The sequence below is a fragment of the Falco cherrug genome, chromosome 11 (assembly GCF_023634085.1).
Source record: "Falco cherrug isolate bFalChe1 chromosome 11, bFalChe1.pri, whole genome shotgun sequence".
In the NCBI taxonomy this organism is placed as follows: Eukaryota; Metazoa; Chordata; class Aves; order Falconiformes; family Falconidae; genus Falco; species Falco cherrug.
In genome coordinates this window covers 15666922-15682638 of record NC_073707.1, presented here as the reverse complement: position 1 = coordinate 15682638, position 15717 = coordinate 15666922, and the positions used below count along the sequence as shown (strand labels likewise).

The window sequence follows — 15717 nt, the reverse complement described above, 5'->3', positions numbered from 1 at the left end:
GTGCTCTTTGCATTCAGAGCATGAACTCTAACTTCCACTGTAAGTTGCACCTAATTGCAGTCAAGTGTTTTGCCATAGGTGTTTTCTTCTCCAGAACTCAGGACCTTGTATAGACAAAGTGTATGTTCATGTGCCCTTTGAACTGAAAGATCCACTACAGCTGTCCATACGACATCCATTTTACTATTACAGTGTTTACATATAGTTGTTTTTTTTTTCCTAGACACACTAAGAAAAAGTTACCAGGGGTAAGCAAAAGCAGGGATAGGGGTTCCTGTTTTGTAGAGGCATTTACCTTCTCAAAGCATCAGTGTAAGTTAGAGAACAATCAGGAACCATGCCTCACACTGTTACTGAAATTACCTAAAACTCCACTCCTGGTAGTATTGCAGGAAACTGGCTTAGGCTGGGGTTTCTAGCTCCTTTTCCAAAAAGACGCAATCCAGTCCACAACTGGATACCAGGATTTCTCATCTCTTTGTTCCTCTGCAAAGAAACTGGGAGCTACAAAAGCCCTGACTTTCATCATCACTGTAGGACCTTCTAGACCCCTTTCTGCATTACAAGCCCAGTGCAGGGATGATGCCACAGAAAGCACGCCAGGGAGCCTCACAGACCGGTTTCCATCACTGCTCTGGACCTACAGGTTTAATAAGGCTGTGAAGAAAGCAGATGTTGTCCTGGGAGAAGCTCGTCTAGGGGGAACAAGAAGGTTCAGACCAGAAAATCTTTTTAATTTCCAGCTTCATCATTTCATATATGAGAAACTGAAAGCTAAGACATTCTTGCTTTAAGGGGTTTGTTCTAAACCCCTCAAAAGTTTTATTCAGATATTTTTTCTCCAGCCACATATACAAATACGTGGAATGAACAACTCGTCTTTCTAAGCTGCGGAGCCTAAAAATGGTAATGATAAAGCTAATAACCCAACTGACTCATGGACAGAAAGATCTTTATTTCTGTCTGCCACTATTTAACTTAGAAGAAAAACATCCATGATTTCAGCAGCTGTGTAGTCTGGCTCTGGGAATACAGAGCTTGTGAGAATGGGTGAGTGTGCAGAAGCATGGGTGCTTCTGCCCGACATGCAGGGATTAGGGATGGTTTCAATAATTATGATGCGGTGGCCACCTCCAGATTCCAGCAGAAGATGTTTGACTGAGATATTCCACTCTTTTTTTTAACTGATGGTATGCAAAGGTGGGTAGTTTTTCTAAGTAACCTCTACTTAGAATCTAAAGGTACTGTTTTGCTAAGTAATCTTTCTAAGTATTTGGGAAGAATTGGTATCAAATCCACCAAAATGAGGTTTTCTGGTTAAAATCACTTTATGTATTATGAACACCTTAAAGAATTTCCCAGCTTGCTTCTTAAACAGTGTATTTGGGTAAGATAAGTCCTACCAGATCTGCACCACCTCACCCTCCCTCCCTATTTTTTCCCTGAATGCTGCTTAAATAACTCTGTGAGAGGAAATTTTTTATCTTTACTATTTCCTACTGGATTCTGGAAATCAATAGATCAGACTTCAACTAGGGCAAGACCGAAACCTGTCCAAAACTACATGTAATTAGGCAAAACATTGTCGCAAAGCCATTTTGTGGATTCATGTGTATAAAAATTGTTTGACAAACTAGTTGAATTAGATTTAAATCAGTTTGATTAAATATTTTTTTAAGGATCAAGAGAATACCTAGGATTACAGCCTCCATAAAGAAGCATGGCTATGGTTTCTGGTTGCCTGTTTATCAACACAAATAATTTCAGGCTCAACTGAGAGCAATCAAAGAGCAAATTCAAGCTGAGGGGCGAGCAAATAAAGGAAAAGTGGGGTAAAAAAGGAAATTTCAGAGTTCAATTAAGGCTTTCTAATTATGCAGTGGCATTTAGGGTTTTGAGAGCATATATTTAAGATGTCAAATTAACTGACTTGAAGAATCTTTTTAAGGTGACTGAACAGCACATTCTGCAACATGGTAGGCATGGTGATTCATGATTTCATTTTCAAAAAATTTGTGGGATCAGAGATGGTGGTATCATAGAAGACGCTTTTTTTTTTCCATGGGTGCTAACACAAAGCAGTCCTCTAAAAATAGGCAGAGAGAAAGCGAGGGCAGCACCAAAAGCCCTACTTATGCAAAAGAAGACGGACCTACACGCTCACTCCTTTCAGGGACACGTTTGGCTACCGAGCCTCCCCCGGTGGCTCCGAGAGGCCGAAATAGAAAGAGAAGTCCCATGCCTTGATGGAGACAAGTCCAACAGCCTGCCACAGCCACTGCCTCCAGCAGCAGCAGCTGAGCATGGGGCTTCAGATTTTTTTCTAGCCAAATTTTAAGCCCTGATGGTCTGTGGGAGGCAGGTGAGAAGGAAAAAGAAGGCTGGAGGGTGGGTAGCTTTGATAAGGAGACAGACTGTGTTGCCACCAGTGCTGACAGTGGGAGGAGGAGGAACTGGTGCTTCTGCCCCGCCAGTGTTCTTCCTGTGGCTTCTCTGCGGTTTGCAGGATCTAGTAGCTGACATGCTTGATGTGCCACACAAAGCTACCAGATTGCATCTCCATTTCCAATTAAGACATAGCTTGTGAGTACACGTGGTCGAGGTCTCAGTGTGACAATCGGTAGTCACTTTCAGATTTACTGGGAGATATCTAATTTGACACTAGGCCAGAGGTCCCAGAGGTGAAAGTACCTAATGATTTCATGAATATAGATGAAACTGGGAGACTGTGAGTGCACCAGCTGAGTGTGACCTCAAACCTTGCTTATGCAACAGTGGAACAAGGCAAAGCCACACCGTCATAAACACTCTGCTGATGGGAAAGCATCAATCAGAGCTTACACCTCAAGATCTGAAAAGTTAACCTTGAAACATTAACGTGTAGGTAAGCAGGCTTTTCTGATGCCAGCACTCACACAGCCAATCATAAATCACCTGTTTTCCAGATCACTTCATAAGCATGTGGACGTGTAATGTGTTTTCTTTTTCAAGTCATCTTGCTACTTCAGAGCGGTACCTATTTATAACCTGTCTAACAGCTGGGGCAGAGCTGCCCAGGAATTTGTAAAGTATACATGAGCAGGCAGATGCTACGCCAGTCTCCTTCAGCAGGAACAGAGGTCAGCCCCTAAAGGTTTAATTTAAAACGACTGAAGCTTTTGGCAACCATATGTTATCTTTGTTACAGAACTTTACACGGAAATGATGAAAAGAGAGATTGGTGAGCCACAGGTTCTAGCAGGAGCAAAGGCCACAGTGAAAGACTGAGCTGGTGAAGTTGGGCAATTAGCCTTTTGTTTGAAGCGTAGGGTTAGGAGGGGACACACAAAGCAGAGGGCATCACTGCTGTTCGGGGCTAATCCACGCTGACAAGCCTGGCACTGACATTTCTGGGTTTCTGCTTTCTTGTTAATGTTTTCCTAGTAGTTTGTGTCTTATCTTCATTGGCCTTTGTGTAACTGAACTAATGTAAGTTATTAGATTTAAGGCTGTATTTAGAGACTATGAATTGCTGAATTTAGAGGCTATGCCATGTGTTGTGAACACAATCTTTAGAACAGGGTATGTTAACTTCTGAATTGCAGTGGAAACCACTAGCTAGTTGCTAAGACTTTGTTTTATGTGGGAAAAGTCTCTAAAGAACAAACTGGTTCAGTCACAGAATAAGTGGATTTTTTTATTTGTACTTTAACTTAATCTAGAGATTTCTATAGGATGTCTCTGTTAGATGACAATAAAGTGTGTGGAGCTAAAAACAGTCACCAGGCTGTATCCACTATGAGGTGGTAATTTCTGTTGCTTGTTACATTGCTCAGCTGTAGCTGGATCTTTTGTGCCCTGAATGCAAGTGCTGTAAGGGAAGGATGGAGCATTCTGTTTCAGATAGTCTTGGTTTAAAAATTTAACATTATGACCCAGGAAGAAAGAAGCAGCACTGGGGCCAGGATGGTCTTGGTGGGGAGAAGGAAGAGTTTAGGGCGCTATCCTGATCACTTACATTTTACAAACCTGATTTTTATTCTGAATATGTACATTGATGCATATTTATCATACAGCTGAGCTCAGTCAAACCCTATCATCAAACCTGTGTGTTTCCTTCCTTGGTGCCTACCTCATTTTCTCAAAAGCAGAGAGAGCTTACAGAATGGTGGGCTTTACTACAGAAGGATCTCACTAAGCAGTGCAGCAGAGAGGTCTGTTTCTAATCCAGAGACAATAGTTTCTGATCTACTGGATTCAGTCCTGAAATCCGCTCCAAAAAAGGCTTTAAGTAGAGATTTATCAGGAGACATGGTTCAGGAGATGTGGCAACCATGGAGCTGCTGATTTTGTCTGCCGCCCTGTGAAGTACCACCTCCCCGTCCCTTGTGCCCCCACCGTAGCCCAGAATGAAGGCACCTGAGCCCAGGGGACACCAATACTTAGCAGACCTGCCCCACTGGGTGAAAGACATTATGAAAATGAGAAACATAGTCTAAACTATTATGCACACTAAAATTATACCACAAAAGTGGGGGGGGGGGGGGGGGGGGGAACATGTTGGGTATCATAATGAAGTGATAAACATTATTGAGTAGTAGAGGCAAGGGAGAAATAGCTAACTACATCAGTTTTAAAAAAATACACTATTTCAGATATTGCTTCTGATCTAACAGCTTGTATCTGGTTGTATGAGACACAATTTACTCTTGCTATCCAGTTGATATGCTTTGGCAATACCTGCTCATTCATACACCCGAGAGACCCAGAGCAGGTGGAACTTGGGTCCAATCATTCTGTCATAGTCACTGCTATGGAATGTTTTCACTTGACATCTTTGTTTAGCAAAATCATTTACATTTTTAAATTAGGTTTAGCAGCATTTACTTCCTCATCTTTCTCAAGTACTGGAAATGCCTGTAGAGCACCATAGAACTGTTTGACATGCATAGATAAACAGAGTGGATTTAAGTACTTATAACTTTTTAATCTCCTTTTTTTCATTTTACATGACATAGAAATGTCTTTGGGAAAAATAATTGATTCTTGTAGTAGTTTAGAGCAACACTGTACCAAATGAAACTACCTCTGTGTTAAAGTAGTAGGCAAATACTCCACTGTCCCAGAAATCTGAACATTCCTTTATTAATGCACCATCAATGTTCTCTTCTCCATATATCCAACATAGCAATAATTCCCTGCTTCGGCTGCTTGTAAGATTAAAGACTGCATCTGTTTGGCTTTGTAGACCCCAGGCAGTTACATTTCTTGGCTTAACAAGGCTGGCCCGGGCAGACACTGCCAAAATAATTGAAATTTAGGGCTGCAGGGAGTCAGTCTTTCACCTCAGTTTCATTGTTAAATAGCTCGTTTTTCCAAACCATTACATATTTTATATTCTTTGGTGCAGTTATTTAGCAGAGTCTGGCCTGTAGTTAACCACAGCAGTTAAAAACTTCATGGCATTTTGACAACTGGAAGTTTCAACAATTTCTATGAAATCTTTTTCCCTGGAAGTGTCTAAAATTTGGAAGTACAGTTTTAGAAAGTTTTATCTTTGTCTTTCTGGAGCAGCCTGGTCACTGGCATATTGTTCTAGACTGTGCTGATATTTGCGTAGCAGGCACCAGCGTGCATCAAACGATGCAGGAAAGGAGAAAGGAGGGCTGGCTTCTGTGCAACCCACAGACAGGACTCAGGGTCATACTTGTTATTTTGCACAGGAAGAACAAGTCGTCCTTGAAAATAACCTCCCCTGCCTGCAGTGGTCTGATAGAACCATAATTTTTCCATACCAACAATCTTCAAATACAGGAAATAGAAAAGAAAAGATTGACTTGAACAAAGCTAAATGATGGTATCAGTTATGGTTTATTGTTTTATATTTATCATTGTTTTATTCAGACTGGCCTTGAAATCAGATTTCTCAGCTTTGTTAACTGTCACAGTTATATTATCTGGTCCTCTGAGATTCTACTTGACATTTAAATGGGTACAGAAAGAAGGAAGATAAATAAGCATAAGGCCTAGGAAAAAAAGTGATTTAAGGTGACTAACGCAGGTGCATAAGGTTTTATAGAAATGTACATTAACTTTGTAGTCTTGCACAAGCAGTAATACTTTCTACTTGTTCTGCAGCAAGAACTACTTTTGATCCCATGATGTAAATTAAAATGGTGACAGAGAAACAAACTATTTAATGGTAATGAGAGACAAGCAAAGGGTAGAAAGATTAGGCTGGATATTGCTTTTGGCTTTGATGGATGCAGAGTCATTTCTGTGAAGTAAGCTTTGCACCCAATGTGCGTAGTCATTGAGGCAGTTATGGAGTTATCGATAACAAGATTCGCATCAAATACAATTAATTTGCCCGAGACCTCAAATTTCTGAAGCTGCAGTGTCGAGTGACTTCAACTCTTTGGAGCCTGAGTCACAGTGAAAACCTGATAGCGGCTTGTCAGCACATGAATCAGAATTATATTGTACAAATTGTCTTGAGAGACACAGACATACTGGCCTCAGGTGTCAGTTATGAAAGTTTTCTTTTTGTAAATAATTGCAGTGAAATGACCAAAGCCACAATCTTCCCAAAGAATTCACACAAGCATCCTCATTTCACACAAGTCCTACCAAACCTAGATCCTAAAAGCATTCCTAGGATCTCCAAAATTTTAAGGCAGTTTGTTTAATTATTAGCTAAAGGGTAATCTCATGTAACATCTCAGAACATTTACTCAGAAGTCATCATTTTACAGCAATTTTTTTTTGTCTTTCTTAAAAAAAAAAACAACACAAAATGGTACTTAACTCTATTGAGATTACAAGACTCAACAAACTGCAAGTTTAAAGAACAAAGAGGTCAGTAATTAGGGGTCCTTACAGACAGGAGAGATATATATAGATCTTTCTCACACGAAGTCCAAGAGTTCTTAGCCTTCACATTAGCATAAATAATTCAAGTGAAAATAAATGCAATGTCCTTTTTGATATCAGCTTTGCAGATCAGCATTTTGATAACCATCAAAACAAATGGTCTTGTCATACAGACTGAAAAAACAGTGGCTACACTGCTAGAACCTGCTGGAAAACGCATTGTACACCATCCTAATATAAGTGAAAAATATGTGAATGTTGCTGGCCAATGAGACAAAGCTCACAGAAAACTCACAGAAAACAGACAAACTATGGCACAGTGCCACTCCTTTGATATTTTCTGTGGGTTAGTTTGCTTTGTCTCAGATGCAGGGAGGAAACCAATATTTTTTCCTAGGGATTTTGCTGACTTCAGCTCCTAAGGGAGCATGACACACGGCTGTTTCTGTGAAACAGACACCATTCCAGTGAGTGATGCCTTGGAGTTGCTGTATTTGGTTATTGTGCTATGGGGAAATTACAGTGATCTAAACTATCTTTCTAAAGCCAGGAGACTCTGACATTGGTCTAACAAAAGTTTAGAACAACTGAATTGTTTTTCTACTTTTGCACAGATGAAATTAGGATGAGAATAAGGCTCAGAATTCCAAAACTGCCATCCCATTACAGAGTTATTGCTGAGAGCAGAAATAAATGAGGTCAGACACTCCATTAAATCCTTTAAAACAACTGTCATAGTAATCATAGTTGCTGTAAAATTTCACAGCCCTCTTCACAAACTGTAGCTTCACAGTTCTACATTTAAAAAGTGGATGAGGTGTTCAGCACCCTAATAGCGTACAAGAAACAACACACGTTCTGACAGCAAAGAATACCTGCCCAAAACAGAGAGGGGAAAGAATGTGGAAATAAATGCCAAGCCTTTCATTTCTCAAAGGATAATGCCAAATAATTACAACATCACTGCTTTAATGTAAGATGCGTGATAGTCACATTGGGCACGAGGGGCAAGGGAAGAGACAAGGAAGCACAGTCCGAGACATACTGATTTAAAAGTCACATCGTGAGAGCTTCACGCCTGCATCACCAAACCCAGGACGGAGGAGCCAGCGGAGCGCCCTGCCATAGCTGCCTGCCCGCTCCCACCGCCCGGCTCCTGGCAGCAACAGACACTCAGAGCGAACAAGATAATGTCGGCGTGTCGCTGGGGAAAGCTTCAAGTGCCAGGAACAGCACAGTCTGAACTTGCCTCTCCCGCTGTGGAAATAGAGTTGCTGCTGCAGCTCTTTGCCGGTGAGGACAGCATCCTCATCAGTGCTTCAGCTGGTTTTGTTGACAGAACCACTGTTGGACAGAACACGGATACATCCCGCACGGCCTCAGGCTCAGGCATTTAAACTATGTTTTTCCTTTGCACCCAGGAACTGGCTGCTCTGAATTATTTTCTCCTGCAATCTCTCCTGGGACTAATCGTCATCTTCACATCTGTTTGTAGGAAATTAAGGGTGGGTTTTATGGGCAGGTTGGAGTGCAGTCCCAAACCAGTTATTTCCTCTAACTCCCTCCTGGGCTGTCTGAATCAGCACCTTGCATGTCTAAGTAGACTTGATGGTGTGACAGAAGGCAGAGAGATGAATGAGAGGATGGAGAAAGCATAGACCTGGGATGTAAAGACCCTATAAACTCAGTCTCCAGACAGCATTTACATACTGACATACCAGCCAGGACAGCAGAGGTTGCAGTGAGCTCTGCACAGTTCCCCTGCAGGTTCAAATGCATCCACAGAAGCTTAGCTGGTGCTGAGGTGCTGGCACCAGACCCTGTCTGCTGGTGGCACCTGGGCCAAGGCTGGGCAGGATCAGCTGCACGGGTGCAGGTGCCATCTGAAGTTGTCCTGCCCCCATGGTGGCATTTGATACTGTCTTTAACTGCACAGTCATAGCCCCAAAAATATGGAAACTGTAGACAATAATGTATTTCTTTGCTTGTCATTCAGCTGCTTGCCAGCATCAGTACTCTTAAAAAAAAAAAAAAAAAAAAAAGTTGCTTTACTCTTCCAAAGTGAGAGAACAGTATTATGCTTTTAGCAGTTCCCTAAGGCCATCTGTCAATGAGTGAAATGTATTGTGTGTATAGTACATTATATCCTTAAGTGCTTTGTAAACAAGTTATTTCTTAACATGTAGCTCTTTTAAGAAGTAATAGTCTTAATTTGCAGATAGTGGACACTGAGGTGTCTGTAATTTCTACACTGACTACACAGTAGATTTCAGGACTGGAAACTGCTGATCTAGAGAATTTATTCTATACACATCTTCCCAGCCACAGAAATTATGCAAAATAGGGAAGAAAAAAAAAAAGTTTCTCCTATTTGTTTTTTAGATGAGTCTGGAAAGCAGACTTCTTTGCGATCAAAGTTCATCAAGTTAGTGATGATAATCTGCCTGGTACTAGAGTAGTAGAAATCCTTGGAGAATGTTATAAAGAGAGGCTTGGGGGTCAGAAATAGATTCATGTTACTCCTGTACAAGAATGCACATAGTAGAAGAGTTGCTATTGCTAGTGCAAAATGGTTGTGTATTAAATGGTTCCTGGTTATGTAGCAAACAGCTTTCCGCCGCTACTGAGATTCTAGCTTGGAGTGCAGTGGTACATGTTCATCAAAGGGAGCAGATTGTTCTCATTTGAGTAAACGGGATTTCTACACTGGAAACACTACTGAACCTAAAGTTGTGGGTGATTGTCTCACTGTGTAAAGACAGCATTTGGGTGGTGGTCTTTAAACTTTTTGTATTACATAACACCATTTAATTTTAGTTGCTTTCTGCCCCCAAAATAATTATTTCCTAAGTCAGCAAAACAGGCAGTATCTTGGCATTTCTGCGTGGTTTCCAGACAGTAGCTGACAGTAACTCCGTATGAGTGGAGAGCAGACACATTTTGGAAAAGAAAAAATGTTTTTAGGAAGACAAGGATGTAAGATGTAAAGGAGAAGTGTATGGGAAACAACCGATATTTAAAGATACTACGATTAGGACAAGGCTAGGTTCTACTTAAATTAACCTTCATCTGGTCCAAGGGGGGAAAGTCGGAATTAAATTGAGGTTAACAAATGCTGGCCTGAATTTGGCTTTTTCTTCATAACCTGTGCAATATTTCCCTCCTACAGTTTATGAACTATATAGTGTTTTACCTTGTTTTGACGGAGGTGTCTGATGATTACTAGAAGTTCATCAAGCAATGCAAGCTAATGAGAGCTTAAATTTTGTATCATGTAAGCAGAAAACAGTGAGAGAGTTTTCAGATGGATCTTTCTGAGCACCTCTAGTGAAGTATCCCCAAGAAAAATATCCTCACAGTGAACTCCCTGGAAGGTAAAGTAGTGCAGAGCCTGCAAGGATGGAGCTGTAGAGTTGATTTATGATTACAGTAACCATCTCATCCCACCTCCTGCTCAAAGCACAGCTAATCTCAAAGCAAACAGCGAAACGGAAAGAGTAAATTAATTCTTCAGTGTCTTTCACCAGTGCAAAACTATTTTTGTTTTAAAATTGTCTATAATTAAAACTGCAAAATCCACAGAACAGGAAAACACTAAGAGCCTGCATTGGTGGTGGATAAATCAATGTCAATGGAATTTGAAAAGTGTATTTGGAAACTGGATATAGTATCGCCATAGGTTTTATAATATAAGTTCTTTGGGTCCTTAGAAGGACTTGTAATACATATATATATAAAATGTATATACATATAAAGATGTATCTTATAAGTTCAATGGGGTTTAGAAGATTAAAAAAATCTTCTAAAAAAGATGAAACAAAGAGAATATGACTTTAAATAGTAGATATTCCTGCTTGTACTATTATTTCTTCTAGTGAGGCATCACTAAGTTACACACCATCCACGCCACATGAAACAGAGATGGTGATTTTTGGGCTGCTCAGAGAGGGCATACCTTTAGGATGGTACTGAGTGTCACTGGTGGGAGTGCGGTGTATAGCACAGCAAAGGCATGCACCATTGTACCAACATGTAGGTAGCAAATGACAAAACAAGGTTTACCAGAGAGCTGAGTGTCTGGCTGGAATGCACGTGCGACATGACTGCCCCCACACAGCTTTTTCACAAAGCTTTCACACTGAATGCAGCGCAATACTAGACCTTACCGCTCTGGTATGGGGGCTTGGAAACAAAGCTCTTAAGAACAGCCCTGCCTTCAGTAGTGAACATGCTTGAGAGGACCAGAAACTGGCCCCGTACCTTCCAGCACTCCCACCCTGATCACCAAAGCAATGGTCCCCTGAGCAAACGCACCGCTGTGCACCTGCGGACTCACGAGCACATATCACTGCGGGTGCTGGGCAGGTACACGTGCCAATCAAGAGCCTAATTTTCTAATCCTTTGTAATAACTACCCATTGCTGCTACGCAAAATGCCTATACGTAAAACCCCAGTGGAAAGCAAGACAAATTTTTGTCTGTATAATTAACTGTAACATGGTTAGGACATTACGTAACTCCCACATTATGTTGCTAGAGGGTATTTGCAATACTTCATAGCTCAGAAATTTTTATAGCTATGTCTTAAAAGTTAGCCAGCCACAAAATGCATATGACAGTGGCATGTCCTGCTTGTTGACATTGTCAAGCAAAGAAATATTTTTTCCGATAATTGTAAAAATGTTGGACAATGTGTTTTTAAGTTCATATAAAGGTGCCATTAAACTGTTTAAAGGGCAAAAAGCTTGCTTTTTCACTGGGGTTCTTTTGGTTTACAATGGGAGGTCTGGCTGGATCTTTCCATCTGCCGTGCTGGCTGTTACTGCAGATGGTCATAATCTGTACATATGGTATGTGCATATATAAACCGAAATCACTGTTGTCTTGGGGTAAAAGCAGGCATCCAACAGGAGCTTGGATGCCTAACAAGAATATTGTGAAGGGGATAATTTAGAGCATTTTATTTTTCTAGGGGAAATTAACACAGAAGTAGGGAAAGAAGCATTTGCTGTTTACTGGAAAAGAAATTAAAAACAAAACCACTCAGCTCTTCAAAGGTAAATTCTGGACCTTCAGTGTATTTGGAATCACGTATTGGCTCAGCTCAGCCCTGAATCTGTGCCAGGTTTTGGTTTAAATCAAGACAACACTAAACTCTCACAGACTTCTAAATATTATCCACAGTGCTCAGAAGTAGGACAGTCAGCCTAGCTTTGGAGTCCCTGCTTCTAATGCAGAAATAAAGCTGGAGTACGGATTTTCTTATTCCTGACAATTAGAAAATGGCCTTCCAGTCATGTAAAAAAAATAAAATTCTTCAGAAATGAAATGGTCTTTAGATCTGAAATTTCTGTTTAAGTCAATCTACCATTAAATGGTTGCTGAAACTCATAATGATCCAAGAAGGGGCAAAATAATTTTATCATTAAAAGTAGTAATTTTAACTTTTTAAAAGTAAAACTTTTTTTTTCTTTTTTCTCTTTTTTTTTTTTTTTTTTTTTTTTTTTTTTTTACTTTTAAAGGCAAACTTACTAGATAATAAACTATTCTGCCACCTATTGGAGTGCCCGGTTAGCACTGCTGAAAACTTGAATATTGACTCATGAACCAAGATTAAAAAAAATTATTTCCATAAAGTCTTAAACTTCTATTTCATAAGTTTGGGAAATTAAGATAAATACTACAATAGTTACGTGATGTGGAGAAAACTCTAAAAGCAAGTCACAATTGCACTTATGAAACATTTGGCAACAAATGCCTGAGAAGAAGAAATCATCGGAAAAATGAGACATGAAGAGTTTATCTGATGTACAATCAAATGCATTTTTATCATTCCCTGTAACTTTTCCAATACCCTCTGTATTACAGTTTCTTGCAACATTTGCCCATTCATCAGATGAGCTAATTGTCAGAGCAGATAAAGTCATGATTCTTACTTTTGTTCCTTTTTTCTCCTTTCTTAACATCTACCCTGCTGTTCTCTTTGCTGACCTTTATACCTTTCTTGTACTGGGAAAAGGCTTCCCAGATTCAGCTACAAGACTAGAAATGGAACACATATTGACTTTAAAAGGGTTGCTGCCATTCGAATACGACTTTCTAAGCTACTGTTTCTTTTTCTTTCCTATTACAGGTTTGTTTTGTGAATTTAGATGCAAACAGAGACAACTGCAGCTATGAGCAAGTGAAACAGGTAACAATTTAGGTCTTAATTGCATGCACAGCAGGTCTACTCAGGTAGCCAGGACTCTCCAATACAAACCCAGGACAAAATTCTACAGAAAAATCAAAGCTGGCCCTAGGTTTTTAACCCTTACAGAGTGCAATACATCAGGAATCTGAAATTATCTCAACACCAGGCCATATATTACAGCTTTTCTTACTCCCATCCCAGAAATATCCATTGTTGCAGCTTGTGAATTCACAGCCATGACCATGTGAGTGGACTTCTTGCTTAGCCTTCAGTCTTACCAGAGAAGTGAACACAGATTTATCATACGTCCCATTTTTCATTTTGCTATAATACTACATAAAAATAATTTCTGATGTCACTTTTTTCTCCTGCCAGAAAGCCTTTAAGAATTTCTACTCATTTAGGTCTTGTTTGGCTAACCGGTTTTAGTCAAGTTCCAGATTGATTTTGTGGTCTTGAATAGTGGTCTAGATAAAACAGAACTAAAGGTATGTTTTACCTCTTTAACTGAAAGTTTGGAGGGTAGAAAAAAGGGATTTAAAAGAAAAAAAAAACACCTCAGTTATTTTACAAACACTAATACAAACTACATCGTGATATGCTGTTTAAATTACATACCATTCCAAAAAGCCCTCAGATCTGAGGAAGTTATATTTTAAAGATATGAGCTAGTGTCACTTTTGAGTTTATATCTTCCTTTATCAGTTCATTTTCATCATCCTTGCTTGGTGCCTACGACTGACGCAGCGATATGTGGTAGGTGACCAAAGGTAGGATCTCCCGAGAGTATCCAGGGTGTTCCTCAGTAAAGTGTTACGGTTTGCTGAAACTACTTTTAGCTCACGGGCTAAATGCTGGGACCTTTTTGCCTCCTGCAAGTTATTTATTAGCAGGAACTGGTTTTCTGTGCTGTTTTCTGCATCCTGTATCCATGAAAATTCAAATGTCAAAAATAAATACACTTCTTGCAGCAAAATGTTTTATCTGTTGAATCAGCAGGTTAACTGTGCAGAACAGACTGAGAGCTTTAGCTTTACTGAATCCACAGAAGCACTGGTGGGTTTCTAATAAGGTTTTATTGTTGTTTAAAGTCTTTATTAAGGAACAAAAGCTATAGGAAATCATAAGGAAATAGCAAAAGTTTTTTTCCCTCAGTCTTAGAGCTGGATATCTGTAGAAGCCAACTTGCCTGAACTTTATACAGCTGCCCTTTACGATGCCTGGAGATGATTTTACTCCCTCGCAAGCACAAATCACCTTTGAAAGCACTACCCGCATTGCCCCCGGCTGGCACTGCCCTCATTGCCCCCCCGGCTGGCACTGCCCACACTACCCCTGGATAGCACTGCCCGCCCTGCCCCCCGCTAGCACTGCCCACCAGGCAGGTGGGGGGACCCCCAACAGAGGCTGCAGGGCTTGGCTGCATTTCAGCCAGGTACCCTCTGGTGCAGACCCAACGGGTGTACGAGCCGTGGCTGGAAGATGATGCTCCTTAGCTCTCAGCGTAGCTAGCACAGGTGCTGTGCATTCTTCCCTAAGAGGAAACTCGCACATCGCAGTTTCTGTGTACAGCGTGCAGCATGAGCGGGGTGGGCTCTGTACAACATGATGTGGTGAAAGCATTACCATAGAAGAATTTTAAAGATGTCAGCATAGCTGTTGTTCATATGAAATATGTAACTGTTTACTAATTGGTAGTTAGGATGTTGCATTACCTGTTAAACCTTCGTGGCAAAAAATAATAATCTTTCTGGACTTTTCATTTTTTATTCTGAACAAAAGGTAAGGAACTGAAGTAAAAGGCGTACAAAATGCCATGATTTCCTACCTAAGAAATCTGATAAAATGTGGCAATTTAGGCAGTAGAAAAATAGAGATACGTAAAGAAATGTGTGTGAGAATAGAAAGGTTATAATTTGAAAAAAGAAAATGACGAGAACTTTTTTGTACTATACTGAAATGTCAAACTGAATTGAAGCACCAAATTTAGTTATGTCAAACATAAATACTTAGCTTCATCTGAAGATCAGTCTACTGAAAAGTGAATTGTTTCCCAAAATTGAATTAGATTTGCTAAGCCAGAAAGTTTTATGGTATCTAATTCAGTCTGAGGAAAAATAACAGTACCACAAGCTTATTTTTTGAAGATTAAAAAGCAAAAGTGAAGTATCGTTGAATTGCATAGTAAATAAGGCATAAGGCTAGGTGCCCCAGATCTGCATTCCCCTAATGGCTTTACCATTTGATGGGCTGGGTTAGTGCATAAAATCGAGGTGGCATTTACTCACTCTGTAAGGGGTCATCCTCGATTCCCTGTTCACAAAGCAAGCACACAGAGATCCCTGGTAGAAAAGGATTGCAAGCGCTCGCAGGGTAGGTGTTGTCCTTTTGGTCTGGCCTTTGTACACAAATGAGCGCAGATGCCTCCTGCACACACTGGGGATGCCTAGCAGTGTCACCATACTAATCTCCTCTGTTACACAGCATCACCAATTGACTATTACCACTTTTGCCTCTAGCAAATACATAACAGACTGAAAATGATTGTATCATTACAAATGAAAGGTCATGAGGGTATTCAGTGGAACAGCAAAGAAATGCATATTTCATCTGTGTATTAAAGACTTCCATTATTCCAGCTTTAGCGTTGCATCAATTTGATCAGCTGTTTC

At 40.3% G+C, this 15717-nt stretch overlaps 1 protein-coding gene across 3 annotated transcripts in view; it reads left to right on the top strand.

Annotated features, from left to right (window-relative positions):
* SPHKAP (SPHK1 interactor, AKAP domain containing) overlaps positions 1 to 15717 on the top strand; it is a 73666-nt gene that overhangs the window by 37420 nt on the left and 20529 nt on the right. For all 3 annotated transcript variants that reach the window (XM_055724010.1, XM_055724008.1, XM_055724009.1), the window contains exon 4: positions 12986 to 13045. In XM_055724010.1, coding sequence (XP_055579985.1) covers positions 12986 to 13045 — 60 coding nt within the window. The remainder of the gene's footprint in view (positions 1 to 12985; positions 13046 to 15717) is intronic.